At 36.8% G+C, this 16,852-nt stretch overlaps 1 protein-coding gene across 14 annotated transcripts in view; it reads left to right on the forward strand.

Moving 5' to 3' along the window:
* The window catches only part of CDC42BPA (CDC42 binding protein kinase alpha), a 288,893-nt gene that overhangs the window by 122,952 nt on the left and 149,089 nt on the right, over nt 1-16,852 (forward strand). For all 14 annotated transcript variants that reach the window (XM_073216736.1, XM_073216729.1, XM_037013633.2 and 11 more), the window contains exon 6: nt 15,130-15,223. In XM_073216736.1, the coding sequence (XP_073072837.1) occupies nt 15,130-15,223 (94 nt within the window). The remainder of the gene's footprint in view (nt 1-15,129; nt 15,224-16,852) is intronic.

The raw sequence follows: 16,852 nt of genomic DNA on the forward strand, positions 1-16,852 counted from the left end.
TCAACACTGAGCTCTGCTTAAGTACATCTTAATTTACAAGGTATACTTACTGTTATATGAATCCTATTTATTCCATTGTTGGACAGCTCTAATATAGAATTTGACTTTATTTTAAGCTGAATTTCTTTTTCTCCTAACCATTGGTTCTAGTGATGCCTTCAGAGTCATATAATAATCTTATTGATCCTATAGCTGTCATGACTCTCTTCTTTTTATTTTATTTTATTTTGGTTTCATTAATGTACAATTACATGAGCAACATTAAGGTTACTAGACTCCCCCCATTATCAAGTCCCCACCACATACCCCATTACAGTCACTGTCCATCAGCATAGAATCACTACTTGTCTTCTCTGTGTTATACTGCCTTCCCCATATATCCCACCCCTGCTACATTATGTGTGCTAATCATAATACCCCTTTTTCCCTTTTATCCCTCCCTTCCCACCCAACCTCCCCAGTCCCTTTCCCTTTGGTAACTATTAGTCCATTCTTGGGTTCTGTGAGTCTGCTGCTATTCTGTTCCTTCAGTTTTTCCTTTGTTCTTATACTCCACAGATGAGTGAAATCATTTGATACTTGTCTTTCTCTGCCTGGCTTATTTCACTGAGCATAATACCCTCTAGCTCCATCCATGTTGTTGCAAATGGTAGGCTTTGTTTTCTTCTTGTGGCTGAATAATATTCCATTGTGTATATGTACCACTTCTTTTTTATCCATTCATCTACTGATGGACACTTAGGTTGCTTCCATTTCTTGGCTATTGTAAATAGTGCTGTGATAAACATAGGGGTGCATATGTCTTTTTCAAACTGGGCCCCTGCATTCTTAGGGTAAATTCCTAGGAGTGGAATTCCTGGGTCAAATGGTATTTCTATTTTGAGTTTTTTGAGGAACCTCCATACTGCTTTCCACAGTGGTTGAACTAATTTACATTCCCACCAGCAGTGCAGGAGGGCTCCCCTTTCTCCACATCCTTGCCAACATTTGTTGTTGTTTATCTTTTGGATGGTCACCATCCTAACTGGTGTGAAGTGATATCTCATTGTGGTTTTAATTTGCATTTCTCTGATCATTAGTGATGTGGAGCATCTCTTCATGTGCCTGTTGGCCATCTGAATTTATTCTTTGGAGAAGTGTTTGTTCAGATCTTCTGCCCATTTTTTGATTGGGTTATTTGCTTTTTGTTTGTTGAGGTGTGTGAGCTCTTTATATATTTTGGATGTGAACCCTTTTATCGGATATGTCATTTAGTAATATATTCTCCCATACTGTAGGATGCCTTTTTGTTCTACTGAAGGTGTCCTTTGCTGTACAGAAGCTTTTCAGCTTGATAGAGTCCCACTTGTTCATTTTTACTTTTCCTTCCCTTGCCTGAGGAGATATGTTCATGAAGAAGTTGCTCATGTTTATATCCAAGAGATTTTTGCCTATGTTTTCTTCTAAGAGTTTTATGGTTTCTTGACTTAAATTCAGGTCTTTGATCCATTTTGATTTTACTTTTCTGTATGTCCATGTCTCCTTTATCATATATTAATTGACCATATATGCTTGGGTTAATTTCTGGACTCTCTATTCTGTTCCACTGGTCTATGAGTCTTTTCTTGCGCCAGTACCAAATTGTCTTGATTACTGTGCCTTTGTAGTAGAGCTTGAAGTTGGGGAGTGTAATTCCCCCTTGTTTTATTCTTCCTTCTCAGGATTGCTTTGGCTATTCAGAGTTTTTTGTGAATCCATATGAATTTTAGAACTATTAGCTCTAGTTCATTGAAGAATGCTGTTGGTATTTTGATAGGAGTGGCACTGAACCTGTAGATAGCATTAGGCAGGATGGCCATTTTGACAATATTAATTCTTTGTATCCATGAGCACGGGATGTGTTTCCATTTATTGGTATCTTCTTTAATTTCTCTCATGAGTGTCTTGTAGTATTCAGAGTACAGGTCTTTCACTTCCTTGGTTAGGTTTTTTCCTAGGTATTTTATTCTTTTTGATGCAATTGTGGATGGAATTGTTTTCCTGATTTCTCTTTCCGCTAGTTCATTGTTAGTGTATAGGAATGCAACAGATTTCTGTGTATTAATTTTGTATCCTGCAACTTTACTGAATTCAGATATTAGATCTAGTAGTTTTGGAGTGGATTATTTAGGGTTTTTTATGTACAATATCATGTCATCTGCAAACAGGGACAGTTTGACTTCTTCCTTACCAGTCTGGATGCCTTTTATTTATTTATGTTTTCTGATTTTAGTGGCTAGTCCCTCCAGTACTATGTTGAATAGAAGTGGGGAGAATGGACATCCTTGTCTTCTTCCTGATCTTAGGTGAAAAGCTTTTAGCTTCTTGCTGTTAAGCATAATGTTGGCTGTGGGTTTTTCATAGATGGCCTTTATTATGTTGAGGTACTTGCCCTCTGTACCCATTCTGTTGAGAGTCTTTATCATGAATGGATGTTGAATTTTGTCAAATGCTTTTTCAGCATCTGTGTAGCTAATCATGTGGTTTTTGTCCTTCATTTTGTTGATGTGGTGGATGGTGTTGATGGATTTTCGAATGTTGTACCATCCTTGCATCCCTGGGGTAAATCCCACTTGATCATGATGGATGATCTTTTTGATGTATTTTTGAATTTGATTTGCTAATATTTTGTTGAGTACTTTTGCCTCTATGTTCATCAGGGATATTGGTCTGTAATTTTCTTTTTTTGTGGTGTCTTTCCCTGGTTTTGGTATTAGAGTGATGTTGGCCTCTTAGAATGAGTTTGGGAGTATTCCCTCCTCTTCTGCTTTTTCAAAAACTTTAAGGAGGATGGGTATTAGGTCTTCACTAAATGTTTGATAAAATTCAGCATTGAAACCATCTGGACCCTGAATTTTGTTCTTAGGTAGTTTTTTGATTACTGATTCAATTTCCTTGCTAGTAATCTATTCAGATTTTCTGTTTCTTCCTGGGTCAGCCTTGGAAGGTTGTATTTTTCTAGAAAGTTGTTCATTTCTCCTAGGTTATCCAGTTTGTTAGCATATAATTTTTGATAGTGTTCTCTCATAATTCTTTGTATTTCTCTGGTGTCCATAGTGATCTTCCTTTCTCATTTTTGATTCTGTTTGTGTGTGTAGACTTTTTTTCTTGATAAGTCTGGTTAGGGGTTTATCTATTTTATTTTCTCAAAGAACCAGCTCCTGCTTTCATTGATTCTTTCTATTATTTTATTCTTCTCAAGTTAATTTATGTCTGCTTTAATCTTTATTATGTCCCTCCTTCTACTTACTTTGGTCCTCATTTGTTCTTCCTTTTCTAGTTCATTAATTGTGAGTTTAGACTTTTCATATGGGATTGTTCTTTCTTGAGGTAGGCTTGTATTGCAGTATACTTTCCTCTTAGCACTGCCTTTGCTGTGTCCCACAGATTTTGCAGTGTTGAATTATTGTTGTCATTTGTCTCCATATATTAGTTGATCTCTGTTTTTATTTGGTCATTGATCCATTGATTATTTAGGAGTATGTTATTAAGCCTCCATGTGTTTGTGGGCTTTTTCTTTTTCTTTGTGTAATTTATTTCTAGTTTCATACCTTTGTGGTCTGAGAAGCTGCTTGGTACAATTTCAACCTTTTTGAATTTACTGAGGCTCTGTTTGTGGCCTAGTATATGATCTATTCTTGAAAATGTTCCATGTGCACTTGAGAAGAATGTGTATCCTTTTGCTTTTGGATGAAGTGTTCTGTAGATGTCCGTTAGGTCCATCTGTTCTAATATGCTGTTGAGTGCCTGTGTCTCTTTACTTTTTTCTGTCTGGTTGATCTGTCCTTTGGAGTGAGTGGTGTGTTGAAGTCTCCTGAAATGAATGCATTGCATTCAATGTCCCCCTTTAATTCTGTTAGTATTTGTTTCACATATGTAGGTGATCCTGTATTGGGTGCACAGATATTTATAATAGTTATATCCTCTTGCTGGACTGACCCCTTTATCATTATGTAATATCCTTCTTTGTCTCTTGTTGCTTTCTTTGTTTTGAATTCTATTTTGTCTGATCCAAGTACTGCAACTCCTGATTTTTTCTCTCTATTAGTTGCATGAAATATCTTTTTCCATCCCTTTACTTTCAGTCTGTGTATGTCTTTGGGTTTGAAGTGAGTCTCTTGTAGGCAGCATAAAGACAGGTTTTGTTTTTTTTATCCATTCAGTAACTCTGTGTCTTTTGATTGGTGCATTCAGACCATTTACATTTAGGGTGATTATTGATAGGTAAGTACTTATTGCCATTGCAGGCTTTAGATTCATGGTTACCGAAGATTCAAGGGTAATTCCCTTACTATCTAACAGTCTAATTTAACTCACTTTGTATGCTACTATAAACACAACATGGAGGTTCTTTTTTTTTTTCTCTTTTTTCTTCCTCCTTCATTCTTTATATGTTAGTTATCGTATTCTGTACTCTTTGTCATCCCTTGATTGACTTTAAGGGTAGTTGATTTGATTTTGCATCTGCTTAGTAATTGATTGTTCTACTTTGCTGTGGTTTTACTTCCCTTGATGACGTCTGTTTAGCCTTAGGATTCTTCCGTCTGTAGCAATCCCTCCAAAATGCACTATAGAGGTGGTTTGTGGGAGGTAAATTCTCTCAGCTTTTGCTTATCTGAAAATTGTTTAATCCCTTCTTCAAATTTAAATGATAACCTTTCCGGTAGAGTATTCTTGGTTCAAGGCTCTTCTGCTTCATTGCATTAAATATATCATGCCGCTCCCTCTGGCCTGTAAGGTTTCTGTTGAGAAATCTGATGATAGCCTGATGGGTTTTCCTTTGTATGTGATCCTTTTTCTCTCTCTAACTGCCTTTATCCTTGATCTTTGCCGTTTTAATTATTGTATGTCTTGATGTTGTCTTCCTTGTGTCCCTTGTGTTGGGAGATCTGTGCACCTCCATGGCTTGAGAGACTATCTCCTTCTCCAGGTTGGGAAAGTTTTCAGCAGTTAACTCCTCAATAACACTTTCTATCCCTTTTTCTCTCTTCTTCTTCTTCTGGTACCCCTATAATGCAGATATTGTTCCGTTTGGATTGGTCACATAGTTCTCTCAATATTCTTTCATTCTTAGAGATACCTTTTTCTCTCTGTGCCTCAGCTTCTTTGTATTCCTCTTCTCTAATTTCTATTACATTTACCGTCTTTTATACTACATTTAATATTCCTTTAAATCCCTCCATTGTATATTTCATTTCAGACATGGAATTTCCTGATGATTGAATCTCCCATCTTAAATTCGTCCCTGAGTTCTTGAATATTTTTCTGTACATTCATGAGCATGTTTATGATTTTTATTTTAAACTCCCTTTCAGGAAGATTGGTGAATTCAGGTTCCTTTGGCCCTTTTTCTAGGGTTTGTGAGATTTTGCTCTGTACCAGGTTCCTTTTACATTTCATAATTCTATGTGGTGCCCTATCGTGCCCAGAAGCTCCAGTCTCTGGAGCTGCTCAGCCCCTAGAGTGAGGTTGGGGGTTGTAGGGGAGCGGCGCTGGTGCCTGCGGGGAGGAAAGAGCTGTTTCCTGATTGCCAGCTGCTGTGCCTGTCTCTAGCATCAGAGCCTGTGGGCTGATCACATGGGTGTAAGCCTATGTGTTTGGCATCTCTAGCTGTTGTAGGCAGGGCCTCCCTCTGGCTGGCTTGATGCCAGCGCATTGTCTGCTGGTTTCCGAGCAGGTGCTGGCAGGCCAAGAGGAAGACCCAGCAGGCTGTGTGTTACAGTGGGGGGCATTGGAGCTGAGTAGAGAGCCAGGGGGATGGGGCACATGAAGCTCCTCAAAGTTCCCAACCTGCTGGGCAGAGTGCACCCAGATAACCTTGTACACTTATCCCTTCTCCTGCGCAGCCAACTCTGTGTAATCCTCACTCCTTCAGCAGCCCTCTCACTGCTAGGAAGCCTCTCAGACTGCCTGCCTTTCCTTTATCCCAGAGCAGCCGGAAGTGGATCCCTGTTCTTCACAAATGGCCAGAATCTCAGTCTCTCAAGCACTCTGCCTACCCCAGCTCCCCAACCCCACCAACCTCCAGAGCACCACACAATGTAGGTTTGTGCTCCAAAGCAGACCTCCAGTGGTGGGTGTTCAGCAGTCTTAGGCTTCCACCTGCTCCCTGCTCTGTTTCTCTTCCTCCACCGGTGAGCTGAGGTGGAGGAAGGGCTTGGGTCCTGCCGGATCAAGGCTTTCGTATGTTACCCTGTTTCATGAGGTCTGCTCTGTTCATGAGATCTGTATGCGGTCTGGTGCAGCCTTCTTTCCTGTTGCTGTTTTAGGGCTAATTGTATTAACTATATTTTCACACTGTATGTTGTTTTGGGAGGAATTCTCTGTCTCACCTCTCATGTCACCATCTTGAATCTCTCTCAAGATGTCATTTTTATGGCTGTGTAATGTTCCACTTTGTACATTTACCACATATTTATCTATTCATCTATACATGGGCATTTAGGTTGCCTGTACATCTTGGCTCCTGTAAATAATGCTGCACTGAACATCGAGTGCATGTATCTTTTCTAATTGGTCATTTTGTTCTTTTTTTTGGTATTTCTATTTTCAGTTTGTTGAACAGCCTCCCCTCTGTTTTGTATAGTGGCTGTACCAATTTACATTTCCACCAACAGTATAGGAGGGTTCCCTTCTCTCCACATCCTCTCCAACACTCATTATTTTTTGCCATTTGAGTAATGGCCATTCTGACTTGTGTGTAGTGGTATCTCATTATGGTTTTGATACTGCATTTCCCTTATGATTTGTGATGTTGGCCTGTTGACCATCTGTATGTATGTCTTCTTTGGAAACATGTCTATTCAGGTCCTGTGCCTATTTTTTAATCAGCTTATTTTTTTTTGGGTATTCAGTTCTATGAGTTTTGTATATATTTGGGGTAGTAACCTTTTTTCAGGGATTGTTTGCAAATATATTCTCCCATGTAATAGATTGCCTTTTCATTTTTTTGACTGTTTCCTTTGCAGTGCAAAAGCTTTTTAGTTTAATATGGTCAATGTACTTCTTAAAATGTGAGTACCAATTTTTGCAGTAGACTGTTTTCAGCAAGTGCTTTATTGAAGAAATGTTTGAGTTCTCTTTTTTAAATGACATTATGCTAAACTATATGAATTTTTAGGTAAGTATAGCATATAGTTCTGACTTTTAAGAAGCTTTCAGTTTCTTGGGGACACAACACAGAAGAAATAAGTGAAAATTAAAATAATACAAGTTAAATAACTAGAGGCAAAAATATAAGAGATTGATTTAGTCTGGATTGTGAATGTCCAAATGAATTATACAAGCAAATTACAGTGAACTCAGAGAAGTGAGTAAAGATGAAAAGATGCTGCTTATCAAAGTGTTAGTGACTACATAACTGATATATGCAGACCACTTCCTTGTTATTATATTGAGAAACCCAAGAATATTATGGTGATAAAAATACTCATAAGGGCTATTATTATTATCTTCTACTGAGAATTACCCCAGTAGCTTCTTCCCTTTTAAAGGAGGCAGGGAAAGGATACATGCAGTGGGATGAGGAGAGAAGAGATATGGTATTGGTAGAACAGCTAATTCTGGCCAATAATCTTTGGCTAAATTAGAAACAATGAGTGGCTAATGGAGTTGAAATGCTTTAAAGATGTCAGTTCTCCTCAAATTGATCTATAGGATTAATGCAATCCTTATCAAAATCCCAGCAAGATTTTATTTTTTAGATCCAGGCATAAATAGTATGGTTGAACTAATCACCCTTAACAACCCTAACTCCTTCCCATCTCTTTGCAGTCGTGATCAGGCCTCACACTAGTGGTTCCTGAAAAACTGTATCTAGCTACAAATTAATATTATTTCGTTTTCTGTGTTTATGACAATCCAGATTGACTTTTAGCATAGTGAAGACTTTTTTTCATTTCTAGTATTTAAATGTGCAATCTTATTACTTCTGTAATGTAACTACTGGAGAATTTAACTTTAATGGCAAAAGAACACAGTTATTAGGGGAGTCTGGAATAGGCTCCTGAGTACATGGTTTTATAGTCCTTGAACTGTGATCCAAGAACGGCCCAACAGAGCCCAGCTGTACTGAAGTAGTTGATGGACTTCCTTCTGGGAGGGCTCTTAGGAGGAGTCCCTCCCCTCTCCACCTAACATTCTTAGCAGCCCTGTAGCTCCAGCAGAACCTGATTTGTACACTTGACTCTGGACTGCAGAAACCCTCAAAGTTCCAGGACAGAGGCCCACCTCTCTTCCTTTGGTGAAGATATTTTTTAGATAAAGACAAGCTTATTCCAGAGGTTATATATAGAAATGCAATGAAACTAGAGTAGCTAAAACAATTTTGAAAAAGGAGAATAACGTGGGAGAAATTGCTCTACCTGATATTAAGATTTGCTCTTTTGCAGCCTTAAGCAGGACCTTTGGGTAATGGTGGAGGAATAAATGCACAGACCACTGGATAGTAGGGAGCCCAAACAGAGACTAGCACAGACACTCACAACTGATTTTGACGTAGGTGCAAAAGTATTTCAATGGAGGAGGGATAGACTACAGCAAATGATGATAGAATAATAGGAAATAAATAAGAATTACTTAACCTCACACAAATACAAAAAATAATTCAAAATGGATTATGGATTTAAGTATACAATGTAAAAGTTCAAAACTTGTAGAAGAAAACATCTTCTGGACCCAGGGCTTGGGTAAGTTCTTAGATATAACAAGCATGATCTCTAAAACAAAAATTAATGAAGTGGACCTCATTGTGATTAAAAACATGTGCTCTACATAAACCTTTGGTAAGATGAAAGTCAAGCTATAGAATGGGGAGAAAATATTTGCACACCACATGTCTGTCAAGGTTCTTATATATATAAAATATGTAAAGAATTCTCAAAACTTATAAAAAACCCTCAAACAGTCCAATTTTTAAATGGTCAAAAGACATGAATAGATATTTCACCCAGGAGGAGATACAGATGGCAACAAAGCACATAAAAATATGTTTAGCATCATTAGCTATTAGAAAAATGCAAATTAAAACCAACAAAATATCAATGAGAATATAGTAGAACAGCTAAAATTTAAAAATAGTGATAATACTTAATGATGGTGAGGATGTGGAGAAAGTAAATCTCTCATACATTGCTGGTAGGAATGTAAAATGATACAGCTACTCTGGAAAACAGTTTAAGGTCTTAAAAAAATTAAATATGCACTTACCATGTGACTCAGCAATTGCATTCTTAGGAATTTATCCAGAAAATCTAAACTTATATACACAGGAAAACCTGTATATAGAATGTTCATAGCAGCTTATTTGTAAGAGCAAAATACTGATAACAGACCAGGTGTCCTTCAATGGGTGAATGGTTGAACAAACCATATATCCATACAGTGGATGCTACTCAACCATAAAAAGGAATAAACTAGTGATACATCTAACAATCTGGATGGACCTTCAGGGCATTCTGCCGCCTGAAAAGAATTAAATCTCAAAACGTTACTTGCTAGATGATTCCATGTATATAACATTGTCTTGCCAATGGATTGCAGCCCTGGGCAAGTTCACTGTGGATTCAGTGAAATAGAGGAATGGCAGTGGAATGTTCTTGGGGTGAAAGGGTTTATTACTCGGCTTGTTTCCCAGTGATAGGTGGAGCACTAGAATTATATCTCCATCCAACAGTCTGCAGGTCTGTAATCCTCCTTCATCTCTGCCTCTGCGCAGAGTGCTGGGCAGAGCTCTTTATATAGTGACTCAGTAAATAGTAGCTAATTACCTAGGGTATGGAAGCAGTAGCCTAGCAGCAGGCTAGTTACGTCATCAAGTTGTTTAGGTTTAGGTGAGGATCCTGGCCATAAGACCTTCACGTTATCCACAAACATTCTTGAAATACCAGAACTACAGATTCAGAGAAGAAATGAATGGTTTCCAGGCAACAGAGATTGGGCAAGTGTTGCGAGTGGGAGGGGATAGAAAGGCAGCATGAGGGAGTCCTATTTTCGTGGTGATAGAACAGTTGTGCATCTTGCTTGTGGGGGTAGTTATACAGATTTATGCCTGGTATAAAATTGCAATGAACTACACACATGCACACACACATGTTTAAAAAAAAGATGAAAGACTGAATCAGTGTACCACGGCTAATTTCCTGGCTTTGCTGTTGGGCTACAGCTATATAGGGAAACTGGGTGGAGGGAACATGCAACTCATTGTACTATTTTTGCAATTTCCTTCAAGTCCATAATCACTTCAGAATAAAAAGGTTTTAAGAAAATACTTCTCTTACTTGCTTTTCTGAAGTCTGGAAACCAAGCCAAGAGCCTCACCGTCATGTTACATCTGCAATTCATATAAATTATGGTGAATTCTCAAGACTGTCAAATTTGCCTAGGCTCCTGGCCTGCCAGGAAGTGATTTTTCTTACTACCTATAAGGCTGGGACCTGTAATGTGAGTACTTTGGTGTCATTGGCATATAGGTGATAAGCAAGTCATGGAATAAGTCGAGTCCACTTGGTGAAACATGGACAGTACTGAAGATGATCCAAGGCTGAGCCCTGAGGAGCCTCCAGTAGGAGCAGACAACAGAGTAAACTACAAAGAAACAGCCAAGGGTTGGGAAAATACTGAGAGCACAGACAACGTGTCTGATGGGAGAAGTAAATTGTCATTCTCTGTATATTTTATTACATTAAGGCCTTAGCTGACACATTTCAAACAAACATTTAGTATCTTTTTTTTTTCCTATGGATACTAGTGTCCTGGTGTTGGGAGTGGAAGTGGGGGGTCACTATAGGATATCACTTGCTTTTATATAAGTACTGTGCTCTTTACCTTCAATTTATTGCTGTTTGAAAAGACTGAGTTTAAGAAAATATATCTGCTTTATAGTTGTGCCCAAGATGGACACATTTCAAATTTTATAAATTCATTCATTGCAAAAATATTGTTCAATCAGTACTGTTTTTCTACTATTCTAGCAACTTTCTTGGGTGAAAGACACAATAGAAGATGAGGAAATAGTCCTTCATTTTGAGAAGTTAGTTGTAGTAATAATAGAGAGCAATTAAAAAAATCATGTTAAAAGCAGTAAAGATTATGTACTTAAACATAGTGTATATGAAAATTAAAAGTAAATAAGTAGGTGAGCAAGTGAGTCAGAAAGACCTTGGAAAAAACCTTGTCTTTGACAGAAATAAGATATTTCAGGAGATTGAAATAGTCTAGCTAAGGAAGGAGGGCTAAAGTAAACAGGATATACAAAGGATTACTATTAAGGTTCAGAAATATTTTATCATCATAATGCTAAAGATGTCACTTGAATACTTAGAAAAATGCAGTATAAAGGAAATATTGTTATAAAAGCATGTATGTATTTTCCTATGCTTTTAAACAAAATGTTTTTTTTTCCTGTGTTTATTGAAATACAATTTTGGCAGTTATAAAATACCTTATTGTCAATCTGTCGGCTCACATATTAGACTTTGCCATAGACGTTCTTTAATTTTCAACTTAAAGTTTGAATGTGATGAGAGCTGAGGTACACAAAACTAAATAACCTCTCTAGTTGACTTTAATGTCCTGCCAGAGTTGGAAACTTCTCCCTTGAAGATGAACTAATATTGTTACATCCACATTTTATTATTATAGGCATAATGTTTATAATAACCATGCTCTGGTACTGATGTTCTAGTGAAGCAGTAAAAAGCCAAAATGACCTAAAGAATATTGTCCTTTCAATATGGCCTTTAAATTGTTTTGGAATGCTCTTTTTTGTTCTTAATGTTGTAAATATAAAATATGTATCATTATAAATATTAATTTTGACTTAGTGTTTTAAAGTAATTCTATTCCTTTTAAGCCAAATGTTACTTGCTTTTGGTCAGGGACAAGGAAAATTACAGACTTTAGGAACTAATTAATGATAACTAATTAATGATTCATATTCAAATTAGGAAGAAACTTGAATAATGTTCTTACAATGATGTAGAGATTTTATCTCTTCTGAGCAATTCTTTCTCAGTTTTCATGGGTTGTGAAAGTTGGAACTAATGTTTTGCCTGAATTTCCTTTTCACTTCCTTTATTGACAATACTTGGTGTCTGCCTTGGCTGGCTGCCACCTTATTTGCAATATGCCACTGACTCAGAGTGATTCTGAATGCTGAATGTTATTTTGCTTCATATATGAGAAAATGGAATTGCTGGTCCATTGTTCCATTTTTCCATTGCATGTAACACAGTGTTTCCAGAAGCAGACACTGAGACAGAACGGGTAATGCAAGTTGTATTAGGGATTAACACCATGGAAGGGAGTTGGAGGAAGCAGGATTAGACAGGGAGAAGTCAGGTTGCACTGCAGGCTGGAGCCTCAGCCAGCCCCACAAGGAGTTCTGAACTGTCTGTGACCCATCAGAGTCATTCCCCTTTTAGTTGAAATGGTCAAGTATTTGTATTTCCACATTAAACAGTCAGTGAATATGGACGACTGAAGACATGCCTTTTGGTGAAGAGGCTCTGGGCAGCTTTGAAGGAGCTGACAGTTGGGAGCTCTGCTGACACCTGAGGCAAACCCTCTGTAGGAGAAGGCAGCACATTTGTGTCTACCAGAGACCCTGAAAGATGTTGACTAAGATAAAGCAACAGTCACCTTTTTGCTCAAGAGTCTGCCATTTCGGCAGGACTGGGCAGGGGCTGCTGTCTGTGATAGAGGGTGAGTTGTAGTGGCTCACCTGGGGTTGGAAGATCCACTATCAAGATAGGTCACTCACATAGCTAGCCCATCAGCTGGGAGTCCAGCCAGAGCTAGAGGTCTGGGATAAACTTAAGTGGTCTCACCTAAACTATGTATGTAAGGTGTTGGATGTGTTAATTAACTCAGTAGTGGGAGTCCTTTCACAATGTTGATGTGTATCAAATCATCATATTATACACTTTACATGTATTGGTTTTGTCAGTTATACCTCAGTAAAGCTGGAAAAAGTGAAAGACAAAAAAAAATTATAGATTATAAGACTACATTAGGTATTTAATACTTCTTACAAATAAAAGACTATAAACAATGTGGAAAAACAAGCCCACATGCTGGGAGAAGATATTTGTAACACATGTAATGAAGTTGGAGTAAACAGAATTCCTGAAAATGAACCAGAAAACAAAAAACAGCATGCACACAGTATAATGGCAAGGGATATTTTACAGAAGAGGAATCTAAGATGACCACTGATAATATAAAAAAGATTCCTAACCATATTAGTAATCATGCTGGTTAAGATGCACATCTCTCATCATAGCAATTCCACTTCTAGATGTATAGCCTGGAGAAATGTTCACATACAAGCACTAAGAGATGCTTATAAAAATATTCATCTCAGAATTTTGTGTAATAGCAAAAATCTAAAATAATCTAAAATTGTTGGAAACAATCTAAATTCCATTACCAGAAGAATTGAGAAATAAATTTGGTATATGAAAGTATTCCATATAGCAGTTAAAATTAATGAACTAGAACAATATATATCAACATGGATAAATTTTAGAAACATAATACTAGAATAAAACCAAGTTACAAAAGGTTCCTACACACTGGTATCAATTATAAAGTTTAAAGACATTCAGAAAAATACATAGTCTTATGGTTACATATATATGTACAAATAATATAAAATACGCATGAATATAGTAAACATCAAACATGGGGAAGTGGCAGCTAACCTCTAGGTTGTGGAGTAAAGGGATAATGTCAGGAAGAGTGATGGGATTCCTAAGGGGTATCAGTGCTTCCTATAATGTCTTGGTTAAGTGTTTTCCATTTCATTAATTATAATATAAATACAATTTATTTGTCTTAATAAGTTTTATAATTCCTATTTTTTAAAATAAAAAATTCTTGAAATTTGTAAATCCTGCTTTGTAATTCCTTTAGTCTTCTTTAAAATCTGAGAAATATGCCAGTAGCAGTTACATATAGTGGCTATATAGCTTAATATTTTGAAAATAAAGAATAAAGTAGCCTAGGTAATTTCCAAAGTTCCTTGCAGTTCTAAAATGTATTTCTTTGATGTTTCCAAACAACAGAAAATTTTTTCTTTGGATAACTTTTCTGGCAGTTCAGGATAAATTCAAATAATCCTATACAGGTTATTGTTTTCAGTCTATCTGCCTCTCTCTATTAAGCAATCATCTATCATTTACAGGAGTAATCAAACTTTCTCTAAAGGGTCAGATAGGAAATATTTTAGACTTTGAAGACAATGGTTTCTGTCAGAACTGCTCAGCACTGCCACTGTGGTAGGAAAGCTTCTATAGTAGATACTTGAATGGGTGTGGCTGCATGCCAATAAAATTTTGGAAGAACAGGCATCAGGCTGGATTTTGCCCATGGGTTATAATTTGGCAACTTGTGGTGTACAACACACAGAGATTACTTAAGTAATCAAGGTAGAACTATTATTATCCCCATATTACAGGTGGGAAAAGTGAAGCAGAGACCTTAAGTGGCATCATTCAGGTTAAAGGTATCCTACCATCTCCCATTAACTACATGGCAGTAGAAATTTTTTTCACATGTATAATATTCATAGAAAATTCTTTTTCCTCTGAAAGTGAATTGGTAGGTTCTAATCTGTTAGTTTTTCACAATTAAAATTTTTATAGTGTGCTTAGAAACTGTGTTGCTAGATCTTTACAAAATCATTTTAATCTACATTGATGTTCAACGTGTAGGAAGCATATTTTTCCCTCTTCAATTTCAAGGGCTAGAGGATAATATGTTTTGTGGATATCAAGTAATTATGGCTCTTCTCTGAATGCAGAAAGTAGGCCTACCATAGTTACATTGGAATCTGGAAACCTGAAGGGAAGGATATGACTTTAATTCAGCCTGAATGAAAATTACTACAGGACTTTTTATCTTCAGAAGAACACCGAAATTGCATGTGTTTAAGAAAAATTTTAATATAAATCAGAGCCAGGATTTGAACCTATTAAATAGTCAAATAGATTTCCTTAGATTACAACTTTAAAAGACATTGAGATTTTCAAACATAAAAGTTACCTGTCCAAGTAACTGATTATATTCATTTTTCCCAATTGAAAGTTGAATGTATCTGTTTTTTCTCAGGGACATCAAACCTGACAATATATTGATGGACATGAATGGACATATTCGGTTAGCAGATTTTGGTTCTTGCCTGAAACTGATGGAAGATGGAACGGTAAATAAAGCTGAATCTTAAATTATTTTACCTGTAGACATTTCCCTTGCTACTCATCTTGTTCATCTGTTTTAGATACCATCTGTTTATATTACCTAACCATCCATCCATCCATCCATTTGTCTATGTTCTATGTCCATTTGTCTATCTTCTGCAAAGACATTTAGGCATATTTATTCATAATCAGGCTTGTCTATAAAATCGTATGTCAATTTCAACTGCTTGTATTAATGATCTTAAGATTGATACAGCAAGACTTGTATGAAACCTTGTTCTTTCTTTAGCAGAACTGTTTATTGTACTTGAGATAGTTTCAGTTTCAGAGGGGTGAAGAAACTGAATTTCATATGAAGAAAGAAAATGAATCCTTCACTTTTACTTCTTTATCATCTTTCTAGTTGTCTAGTTTTCCTGGGGAACAGTGTTCAACAAATGAATGCTTTTATCAGAAAGTTCTCTAAGTTGATTCAGTTTTGTATTGCCATTTACTTTGGTTCTGCTAACACTAGGCCCCTCCATTGTTTTCTTTGATTTAAAAGTTTGTATGCCCCAATTTTATTCTGTTTTTTTGTTTTTACTTCAGTTTCCTGGCTGTATAGCAGAGATCCAAATATATATCATTTTAATTGGCAGAAATCTTATTGAAGAGCAGTTAGTATAATATATTTCAAAGGCCATGAAAGTATGACATTATTCTGAACCAGTAATTTGAGTTCTGAAAATGTATCCTAAGGATATAACATTAAAAAAAAATTATAACTTCTGCCTCTGACCTTGATGGAGGGAATAATTGGTACCAAATTATCCTCTTACTTATATATAAACAACTATAAAACTGGACACAATATTTGAGAGAACTGTTTTCAAGCAATGATCAACAGGTACCACCAGACTGTTGTCTCTGAGAGAAATGAATTCATGAGGTGTGCCTCATAATTTCCCAGGATTGGGACAGTTTGCTGAGTGGGATGCAGAAAGCTAGAGTTATAGCAGTTCTACAGAGCTGAGGAAGAGGTCAGAGTTGAGGTTGCAAGGCAGCTGGAATCTGCAGGGCTTGACAATGGAGAGGAGGAAGTTGTATAGAAGGAGGGCTTAAAGTGATCCATATGGTGGTTATCTCATGAAGGTTGGACTGTATGTAGGCAGTATAAGGCCATGTGAGACTTACCAAATAGTAGAGGCTACCTATTTGAAAGTCAAACATTACTGGAAATCAAGCAGTGCCAGAGGAGAAACAGTGCCAAGAGATATTGAAATTTCAGCCCTGGAGAGCTAGTTAACACCATTATAAAATAAAAGACTTAAATCTGACTTTGGCATCCTAAATCCAAGTCCTGATGAGATCCTGAGTTTGAAAGTGGTCGTCCAAATAAAGGGGCTTGAGATAACTCTTAGACTGTCTATAAATCTGCCCTCAAAGAGTGTAACCATAGCTAATCCATATTCTAGGAGATTAGTCAATATTTTTAAATCTGCTTAAATAATAATTAATATTCTTTAGAGGAGGATAACAGAATCCATACTCTCTACAATATCTTACTAATGATGACCAGCATTCAATCAGAAATCAGTCGACCAAACAAAAAAGGGGTAGAGTAGGGTGGATTGTGATACAGAGTTAAAAAATAA

This window comes from Manis javanica, chromosome 11, assembly GCF_040802235.1.
Source record: "Manis javanica isolate MJ-LG chromosome 11, MJ_LKY, whole genome shotgun sequence".
Lineage (NCBI taxonomy): Eukaryota > Metazoa > Chordata > Mammalia > Pholidota > Manidae > Manis > Manis javanica.